Source organism: Bombus impatiens, unplaced genomic scaffold (assembly GCF_000188095.3).
Source record: "Bombus impatiens unplaced genomic scaffold, BIMP_2.2 scf_0208, whole genome shotgun sequence".
Taxonomy (NCBI): Eukaryota; Metazoa; Arthropoda; class Insecta; order Hymenoptera; family Apidae; genus Bombus; species Bombus impatiens.
Window position 1 is genome coordinate 123,995 of NT_176627.1, and position 11,407 is coordinate 135,401.

The 11,407-nt window shown below is 34.9% G+C and overlaps 1 protein-coding gene across 2 annotated transcripts in view; it reads right to left on the bottom strand.

Annotated features, from left to right (window-relative positions):
- Positions 1 to 2,287: 2,287 nt before the first annotated feature.
- LOC100749044 (LIM and SH3 domain protein Lasp) overlaps positions 2,288 to 11,407 on the bottom strand; it is a 42,971-nt gene continuing 33,851 nt past the window's right edge. Inside the window, exons 3-6 of one of the 2 annotated variants that reach the window (XM_003487925.4) lie at positions 10,411 to 10,682; positions 8,763 to 8,969; positions 5,348 to 5,490; positions 2,288 to 4,733 (exon numbers count right to left, since the gene is read on the bottom strand). In XM_003487925.4, the coding sequence (XP_003487973.1) occupies positions 4,554 to 4,733; positions 5,348 to 5,490; positions 8,763 to 8,969; positions 10,411 to 10,682 (802 nt within the window). In that variant the 3' untranslated portion in view covers positions 2,288 to 4,553. The remainder of the gene's footprint in view (positions 4,734 to 5,347; positions 5,491 to 8,762; positions 8,970 to 10,410; positions 10,683 to 11,407) is intronic. The other variant, XM_003487924.4, reaches the window with a different exon arrangement.

An 11,407-nucleotide genomic window follows, 5' to 3' on the forward strand; every position in this document is an offset into this window, starting at 1 on the left:
TCGTCTTTGAATTTTCGATCGGTACGCGTCCACTTTATCGCGTGTCGTTATAACGGATCTCACTGTAGGTCGTTGTCTCGATGGAAAAATTAAAAAAAAAAATTTTTTATTCTATATTTTCTATTCTATATTATTCCATCGAGACAACGATCTACAGTGAGATCCGTTATAGCGAGACGTGAAGTTCACGCGTACCGAGCGACAATTCAAAGTCGATTTTCTCGAAAACAGAGCCTCGAACGAAAAATTTTTATTCTATATTTTCGACTTCTTTTTTCGCGTAGAATCACCCCCTTTCCGCTCGTACCACCAGTTAACAACCACCCTGTAGGACATGAATAGGGACATTCGACGAATTATCTTCGCGATCTTACGAATTGTATTCGAATGTACGTTGCTGGTTATAAATATTAAGATATTGAATCTATTTGATATATTTATTGGAAAATTCTTAATAATAAATCTCAGTTTGATAAAACTTGTTTTATTTAACATTACAAGTAGACCACGGATTTTTTAACGTTTACGTTAAATTTAAAAATGTAAAAAAAGGTATCTACAAAGGTCGACCTTTTCGATTATGTTCATAACGATATGAATTTGTATAAAGATTCAGGGTCCAATCATATTTAGATTTATAATAAAATAATTTGAAAATAGAAACAGTAAAAAGCATTGAATTTGTCGGAAATTTAAATATCATGGCGTGTTTTAATACTTGTGACTAGCAGTGTATATCAGTAAAAAAAAGAGGATAAACTCTTTGCTTCGTGTGTTGAGTTCTTTCATATCGATGTGGCTAGGCAGTGCGGTCTATCGATCGATATAGTCTGTCTGACATCGGTTAACCTCTCAAGGCCATTTGTATCTAGAGCAATCCCCACTACACTCGCAATCAGTTTACTCGGTATCTCTCTCCTATTATTTTCCAGGAAGAATGGGGCAAGTTTCTAATTAAATTACTCACTGAATCTTGTTTCCTAATGTGAAATGTGTTTGTAGAGAATTTAAGTGGAAGAAATGTATTTTAGAATAAGAAATAAATGGTCTTGAACATTGCATAGATTTTGGACAGACTCTAATGTCAATTTAGAGTTAAACTTCATTATGTTTCGCGATCTTTAGCGCCTGCTTCTTTGCTTTCGTAACTCGTAACTTTACGAGACTGCCACGCGTTTCGGTTAACACAAGCAACTTTTATGTTGGATGTTTCGCTTAGACAAAAATGAATTTTGCCAAGAAAGATTGTACTGTTTTATGTTAACGAATTAAAATGATTTGTCTACCTTTTAATTACTCCAAGATTCTTTTTATTAACGTCCGCATAACGTGTTTATATCCATAGATTACTATTAGATATAAATTAAATACGAATATTAATTTTCAATTAGTATTAACGTTAAGGGAGAATTCTTGGTAATTAAAAGGTAAGGAATAAGAAAGTAAAGAAAGTGATAACGAATTGATAAGATTAAGAAACGCTCATGGTATATTTGACATTCTTTAAGATTGAATTTTTTCAGTTTCTCTGTGATTAAAAAAAGAAAAATGAGATATTGCTGAAATCTAATTGCGAAAGGCTTTGTAGCAGAGTTGGGCATTATTAAGACGAATCTTTCGAATCATTCCATAAATATAGATCATATGTCGGGGCATTTATTCGTGTAAATGCATTTTAATCGCTTTTATGCTCAATTTTTTCACGTATTCAGCCAGTGAGTAGAATTTTACCCAAATCTGTTTTAAAATGGGCCCAACTGAGAACGTGCACTTACCACTGCGATACCGGTCCTACGAAACAGTTAACCTTTTACTGTACTTATATCACTTTCAATAAATGTGCATTTTTTATACTTGAACGCAGCGTTATCTTATTTATCTTTGATTTGCAGCAATTGCAAGCGTTTGGTTTTGCAAGAGGATTTCGTTTTATTTTGAACAACCGCACTGCTCTGTTTTCATAAACTCTATCATGATATTGTTTTGAAAAAAGGCTCAGATTAAAGCTACTGATGACGCCAGACGATATAAAATATCAAATATTCTATCCTTGCAATATCTATAAAAATGAAACTTCAATCTGAATAATATTTAACACAGTGAAGAAACAGAAAAGAAAGATCTGTAGCGTTTACATTTTAAATTGTAACAAAAAAGAATAACGGATATGGTATGTAAGATATAACAAAGAATCTCTTTCTCATTCTCCGTTACTGTGATAAAATAAACAAATCTATGCGCGAGATCTGGAGAAAGAAAGGATAGAACAATAAGTCATAGGCGATGATTTACATAACATGTTCATTGTTTATGATCTCGTATCATAATATAATATTATCTGTTTTAAACAACGCTAACATATATTTCTGTATGCTTTCTCAATTATAAATTGTAGATTCTTCGACTTATTGGTGTTTTAATAATTACAAAAGGGGGAAATAATTATAATATATTTATAATAATTATAATAATAATAATAATATTAATAATAATGCTAACATGTTTCCAAAAATATGAATATATCTCCTCGCGGTTTATCACGAAGTCGAACGACGTCGCGCACGTCGGAAACGCGACGTACGCGCGCGTGCACGCAACAACATTACTATTTATTTCTTTTACGTAATAATATAGCTTATAATCTTCTATTCTCCTACTCAGGTAAATGCAATGTAATAGATACGGCTTGCGTCCCAGGAACCAGATTTCTTTTCATTTTTTTTTTCCAGCAGAGGGAAGAACAAATTTCGAAAGACAATGATCAAGGATTAAGGGACGAAAATTAGAAGAGAAACGGCAATATGGGGCGCGGTTAGTCTCCGAAATGGTGGCACGATGTTCCCGTTATACTTGAAATTTTCTCGCTATATTTATCTGTACATTAATCGAACGTTAAGAAGGTATAAAGCTATCTAGGAAAATCGAGACCATCGCGGAGAACAATCCTCTATTGCCGATAAACCCGCTTTTTACCACGAGAAATGTGTTCGCAGAAAGCGATCCTTTTAGTACTGTTTCGTATGTCATATTTGTGTTAATCAGTTAAGTAGAATAAAATGATAGGAAGTTGAAGAAATGTATTTCGTTTAACTGCGCGTGCAATACGCCGGATACACCGGCTTAATAAAATTAATAATTCTTTCGTAACGATTTCTTAAATTGTTACAATTCCAAATTTCGTCCGATACAAATACACAAATACAAATATAAATTTAGTACGACTTATAACTAACGGTACATAATAACTACAGATAATACTCTTTGTTACATCGTGTACAATTTGAAAAACGTACGTTTCCTGAATCATGCGCTTAATAAAACGCTTGAGATTTTAAAACGTTGTAACACAAGAACGCTAGTAGATATCGATATAGATCTTCTAATTATCGCTTGTTATCGATTGATATTTTCGCTATTTAATCAGTCGAGTATCACCGATACAGTGACTAAAAGGATCATCGAAAGCCGAAAAGTAAGCATTTCTTTGTTTAATGCAGGCGAATCTCGCGTGATAGAACTTAACAGCTATTCTAGGTAAATGTCGGTTAATGTCGTTAATTGGACAAAGTGAAACGGTAATAAAGATTTCTAGCGATCGTTGCTTTCTTTCGAAACGCATCGGATCGAGCAAGGCAAGTGCAACGAAACTTTCCTATCAACAATTACACTACAAAATTTCTTCTTCGTTTATAATCCTAACTAGATTCACTTTTGTTTCCTACAAAGTTCCCTCTTATGTGCTCCGATGATATGTAACTCAATACGGAACCGTAACTAACATACTTTTTCTTTTTCTTTCATCGTTTCCTTTAAGTCGCTGCGCAAAAGCTCGCAGGAAAAAATTGACCTAATCGCAGGTCTACGTATATAAGGCACATCGTTCTTTCTGTTTGCATCACAATAAACAATGCGTGTGGTATGGTGGTGAAGCCTAAATCTTCTGGTAAAATATTGCAATACAGTTTTCATATTTTCAGATAAATATCCATTGTAATTTGCGCATCATTCTCGTCAACGATTTACGAAAAAGTGAGAACTACGCTTAAAAAAGGTGGACAAAGGTCGGAAGAATATCGTTGAATATAAAAGTAATCGTTCGAATCTTGTGTACAAATGCAACATGTATTGTAAAAGAAAAACGCCTTATCATAAGAATACGAGCAAAAGAAATAGAAAAGAATATTTTACGAATAACGTACACAAAATTTCTCCAAATGGAATATAAAACTTATATAAAAAAAAGCGAAGAATTTAAATCTTCCAGGCTTTGTCACCGCTCATCATTATTAAATCGTTATTCATTTCATCGTCATTACCGTGGAATCCTCGAAGCAACGGAATGGTTTCGAAAAATATTGTATAAAATTGTTGACCGACAGGATAAATCTGCGTCACCATGAAAAAGGTCGTATAAAAACTGGGTCGATACTCTCGTAGAAAAATGTTTAAGCACGTGACAGCTATCGGTGCTCTTCGTAAAAGAATCGAGCAGAATTTGGTCCCAAAGTGGAATTACCCTCTAGTTTGCTGACTTTAAATGCGAAAGATGCTTTTTAAATTTGCACTGGTTCGACGTAATTCGCAGGCAACATGCCGTGTCGTCCGGTGCGCTGTACCAGGCCGGTCATCCAACCCTCGTCAATGGCTGTACAGTTAACGATCAGATCGCCGTCGCAGAAGCTCACCTCGTCCAAATCTTGCGCTTGGTAGTCGTACATTGCTCTATACACTCTCTAATGAAAAAGAAAATTATTTGAAAAATATATTTCAACTGGTGAAACAAGAAGAAGACGAAATACGATTAGAGAAATAAATAAATAAATAAATGGAAAATATTAACCAGTTTCTAATTGTTGAACATATAATACAATGGATAGATCGCATAATTGAACCATCCAGGATTGAAGTATGAAACTTGAATCAAAATTAAAAGTATATGAGAAAGATATACAATTCAAGGGAGGAAACAAATTTTTACACAAATAGATATACATACATATTTTAGAAAAAAATACAGAATGTTCACAGAAACATAATATTGGGCATAAATACTTTAGAAGCCAAAAAAGACGAGAGAGAAAGTATACTGGACAAACACAAACAATTTATTTCTTAAAATAAAGTCACATCTTTCTAGCAAGGAATGTGTTAAATAGAAAAATGTATAACCATTAAAAAGTTAACAAAAATAGCATTGAGTGACAATATTTTCAAAAAATCCTTGAATTACTTTTATACCACCCAATATCAAAGTTTGCATCTAATAGAAAGATACTTAAACTTTCTTCTTCCAGCCCTATGGGCCGTACTATTGAAAATAGCAATTTGAAAAATTAAAATAACTCACCCCAACATTGGTAGCTGGTGGTGGAGACGGCATATGCTGTGGGACGTGATTGTTATTCGTTGCTGGTGTTAACGATCCGTAGTACTCGTTTACAGGGTCTATATCAGCCACCGAACCAATCTTTCTAGCTGGTGGATTCGTCACTGAAAGAATTCGTTAAATTTACTAAGTAAAATGAAAGGAATCGAATTTATCAGAAAAAGTGATTTCCTGAAAAAGATTCGTCCGAGACAGCAGATACCGGTTTCAGACGCAACTTCCTCAAAAACACCACGTGTTAGCGTTTTGTGTTTAATGAAAGTTTAGATCACGTAAAACATATAAAATAGATACAGTATGGTGCAGAAGAATTGGAAAGCAGTTACGAGTGAATCGACGCAGTCGACGAATTGGCAACAACAACGAAACGGAAAATAAATATACCACATAGAAAACAGAAATAGTTTGTGACCAGCCACCGTTAACTACAAAACATCTTTCTCAATTATTATATTAAATCGTTTTATAAGCTTCACCGTATTTTTTTTTTTTTTTTTTTATTAGAAGTGTAACATGAAATTACAGGAAAGCATCATGAGTTCCATTGTAAATGTATTCTCTCTCGTTTTTTATTACCCTCTCATATAAAAATTTAATTCATTCTACTAGTTTATCAAATTTCTGTGATTCGGAATTTGGTCAAAATTTCTTGTAAAAAATTTCCTTCCGGGAACCTAAAAAATATTCCTCGCATATTGCTGCATGCAAAGCCAATTAATATTTTGCTTGCTACTGTTATCTTTTTTTATAACAAACTCTTTTAGAGCCAATTTTTTACTAATTTTCACAAAATTGTACGAATCTTCTAAATCATACAGTGGCATAAGCGTTTGATCTTTCAATTGTCATTCTTTCAGCATTGTATCGATCTTCTTGGAATTTCCACTTACCAAAGCTTAGATACTAATCTAAAAGACAGACAATTAAGAAGCAACAGAATTCTAACAGATAAGCAACAGTGGCTTTTTAACAAAAAGGAAAAAACAACAGAGCTTATAAAACGATCTAATATTTTGTATGAAAATCTGATAAACAAACAGAGGTTGCACGTTCAAGAACGTTCATGTCGTCCTATGGAGGAACGATATAAATTCACCGTGACGTCGCGCTCTGGAGATAATGGCCAACGATACAATAGGAGTGACCGAATTGTATCTACCTATCGTTCAAGCTAATCCAATTAGAAGTTTGATCTATTGAAACTAACTATTACCGGTTGCTAACTATAACCAATGACCAACCCATATGGTTGACTGTATAGGAAACAAGGCAACGAGGATATGTTCCAATTGTATTGAAGTATCGGTTCACTGTCAGAATAGCAGAGGGAAATAGAGCAGATAGTGTACAGGGTGTTCCATTTATCACTATCATTTATTTTTATCTCCTATCTATTAGCGCTCTTTCTTCATTTTTAGACTAATTGTAACTTACGAGTTTCTCAGCAACATAGTTTGGATGAAATCGTTTAACTGTTCAAGATTACTGGTCCCCACTACTACAAGTTATGTCACGAGCAGGGACCCCCTTAAGTGAAGAGAGGTTATTCCTACTCCCACTGCTACTCTTGATACAGTCATAAAGATAATCTGGTATATTGGCCAAAAAGTCACATACACAAATAAGATTATATTGCTATCGACAATGATAGTGGCAGTGAGAGTATGATTAAGGTATTAAGGGAATTGTCTGGTAACCGTGGTCGCGAGCCACCTCCTCTATAAGTTTTGCATTTTTCTATTGTAGGTATCATAGCAAAGGATACATCTTTGTATATTGTAGACCCATCTACGTCGCTATCTTAAATATTTTACAACATTTTCTTTATGTATTCGTATTACTATTATGTATTCTGTATTCATATGTATCGTTATACCATTATCATTGCATTGAAACGAGACACTTTATTTATGAGAATTATCAGTCTACACAATTTTTAGATCAGTCAATTAGAATTTGTCTTGTCGTAAGCAAGCAAAATTCCATTTATCTTTGAAAGTTGATCTCTTAACACATTGTTGACCGGCAATTTTACTGACAATTTATCTCATGTCACCGGCTAAAACAATATAAATAAACTTTAATAAATTTTATTTATTATTCAACGTTTAATATTTCTTTTTCCTATGATAAACAGCGTAACAATCACCTACGTGTAATGGCACGCAACAGCTTTTGCAAATATATCCAGTTTCGCTGCGTTTTTCTTTCGAAGAGCACACTCTACACGCTCTAGTCGGATTTGTTTTTCTGCCAGTGACTATTTTTTCTGAGACGTGGTTTCTCAGTTGTCCGGAAAGCCTGAAGGGTGCATCATTATGAGAAGCTGTTTTAGAAATTCGAGAAGCGTCAGGTGCAATGCTGCGTTCCTTGGAATCCACAGTTATCCATTCTCTAGCTATTTCCAGTAGAAAGTTGTTGTATCTTGTTTTATTTTTTGGCAGATAGGTCTCTGACCAAATAAATTTTTTGTATCTTGTTTTATTTTTTAGCAGATAGGTACAGTACGTTTTGTATGCATCGAACAAGGTGCAGTTTATCGGAAAAAAATGCTCATTTTCTCGACCACTTTAAAGTTTCTCGTAAAATACTGCTGTTCGCCAAAAACTGATCTGCACGATCTACCCCTTTCATGCGCTTATTGTATTATAATATGCACGTAGGTTTAATGATATTTTGCCGGTCTAATATCAGACTCGCCATCTTCCGATACAGTATCATTTTCCGAATCACCACAATTTGATTCACAATCATTCGGACAATCAGGTAAAACATCGGCGTGTAATTCATTGAAAGATTCTTCATTGCTACGTTCCGTCATCGTTGACATTTTTGTACAACAAAGGACGCGACTTGACGAGTCTTATAAACGAGAGACACAGCTCGAGGTATGCTGACCAACACTTGCACTGTATCATCTCCAACAGCACACTGAGAAGTGGACAACGTTTGGCCATGAAAACACGAGTTAACTCGTGGCCGGTCAACAATGCGTTAACTTACAAATTTTTCATTGGATTGCCATTAGAAAGTGATCAAATATCGCATTATTATAATAAAGAATAGCTATGGATAAAAGTGTATCTGATACGTGTTTCACGGGATGCAAATTTCAATATCCGATACTATAGCCTGAATCTATTAAGATTGACGACTAAAATAAAAAGATCTGTCAAACGATTATGTATTATATTATATATTTACATCAAATGAAAATGAACCACTCTGTACGTAGCTTCCTAACTAGACAGATTATTATAAAAGTAACTAAATAAGCAAAGAGTAAGAAAAGAAGATGTAAAACTTGGTTCTAGAGCTAATCTTTTCTTAGAGAAGTTAGGAAGAAACCTACTCTGTAAAATGGACGAGAACTCACCTGGTCCCTTGTCGCTCGTATAAATCACAGTGGTTGCCCCAGCTTGCCTGGCGGAATAGGGGCTCGGTCTCACCTCGCTAAGAGGATCGTAATCGGCGATCCTACCTGGTGTCCTTTGCACCTGCGAGCTCGCAGTTCTAGCGGCCGGTGGATTCGCGTTCACGCCCGATGTAGGCGCGATCGAACCGTCCGTGTACTCTACGTACTCTAAAGTCAACAATACACAAGCTGCCGATATGCTTTTCCGACAACCATTCAAACGCCAACTTAAGCGATTCTCTCCAAGATACGAATATTCTCAAATATTCTAACTCAATTGGCAAGTTTCAGAAGCAGCTCTAGACTTTCCAGAGTTTCAAATAGATTTGATGTACGCGTTCGTCGAATATCTAGCCCTCATATCTATCGATCGAACGTATACAGGGCAATGGGAGAGATAGCGTTGACTAAGAGACAATTAACATACAAGCGAATATTAGTTGGTGACAGTGCATAAGTTCATAGATTAGTAGGACTCTTCGCTTCTTTTAAGTGTTTGTTAGTACATTGAGGATAGTTAACTCATTAAGAACAATGGTTGTGTTAATGCAATATTTGTGTTGTAGTTTCTTTCTGTTAGTCAATTTGTATTATTAAAGCCTGTTTTTTTTTCTTCATGTTAACAGTATAAAAGAAACTTTCAAGAATTTATTTCATACTTTCCTGAATGGTTAATTCTTTTTCCACATAGATACTGTTTTATAAAGTTTGCAAAATGTTATGTAACTGTAACGCTATGATAAACTATTTTCTCTTTGAATTATGAAAGCTCTTTTATGTATGTTATTTACGCAATACACTTATATAAAGTATATGATATTCTATAATATACAGGGTGGCTGGTAACTGGTGGTACAAGCGGAAAGGGGGTGATTCTAGGCGAAGAAAGAAGTCGAAAATATAAAATAAAAAAATTTTTTTTTAATTTTTCCATCGAGACAACGATCTACAGTGAGATCCGTTATAACGACACGCGATAAAGTGCACGCGTGCCGAGCCAAAATTCAAAGTCAATTTTCTCGAAAACAAAGCCTCAAACGAAAAATTTTTATTCTATATTTTGACTTCTTTTTTCGCGTAGAATCACCCTCTTTCCGCTTGTACCACCAGTTACCAACCACCCTGTATATACTTCATACTTCAATAAAACAATATATAAGAAGATACTTTATATCGTTATTTATGCATGGAAATGAATGTATTTATAATAGCACGGTACACTACTTTTCTTTAAGTCATAAAACCTACTTTATGTGTCTGATTCCTATATATGTATTGCATTTACACATCTTTTATTCATTACTCCATTGTTCAGTCCTTAACGAGTTAAAATCTACTTAAACTTGTAGAAGTAATTTAAAGTTATCTATAATGAAATCTTAAACCTTCAGATTCCATGCGTATCACAATTATCAAAACAAGTAACGAAAAAATGCTTATGGAATAATCTCACGAGTATTACGAACATTAATATCTGTTAGGTATAGAAAGCTTCAGGAGCTTCTATTCACCGATTCTATTCGCCAAATCGCGGATACAAATACTTAAACAATCTAAGCAATGCGTGAATAAAGAGAACAGGTAAACCATAGGACAAGTCTCAACTCACCGATCTGTTCGCCATTTTCTCCGGTCATCGTCCTCTTCTGCTCCATGATGGCCTTCTTCTGAAGCTCACCGTGATAAGCCACGTTCGAGATGATCTTGCTGTTCTGCTTGATTCTCAGGGTTTCCGGATCATCTGCCACCTGGGTGAACTTGCCTTTTGCCTTCTCGAATTCGGCGTGATACTTCACGTTACTCTGAATCTTCGTGTTCTCCGCGATACGCTTCAGTTCCAACGTTTCCGCCATCGTGGTGGCCTTCGCCTTTGGTATGTGTCTGAAATACATGGAAGTAACAGACCGGACTATATGGAAAACTCGATTGCCAGGAGTAGAGCAGTGGCGTGTGTCGATCTAACAACACTTAATTAAGCATCGATAATCGCAGCGAGTTCATGGTGAAATGTTTCTGATACTTGTTCCACGCTAGTTGAGAAACCATGTCACTCGAATTTGCAAGTTTGCTCGAGTCATTGAATTGTGCTTTGAATTAATATTGGCTTCTAGAGGGCTACGTTGATTTGAAAGGATTGTTATTTATTTGAACCGTTTTGAGGAAAATTTCTTTTTCAGCAACAAATACAATAATATGATAGTATGAATTATAATGCGAAATTTGAAAGAAAGGAACGAGTCAAGTATGATATTCAAAATGAGAAATATAGTGGCGGAAATTCCTTCAAATGATATTGCGTATATACAGGGTGGTTAGTAACTGGTGGTACAAGCGGAAAGAAGGTGATTCTACGCGAAAAAAGAAGTCGAAAATGTAGAATAACAATTTTTCGTTTGAGGCTTTGTTTTCGAGAAAATCTACTTTGAATTTTCGATGGGTACGCGTGCACTTTATCGCGTCTCGTTATAACGGATCTCACTGTAAATCGTTGTCTCGATGGAATAATATAGAATAGAAAATATAGAAAATATAGAATAAAAAATTTTTTTTTAATTTTTCCATCGAGACAACGATCTACAGTGAGATCCGTTATAACGCGACGCGCT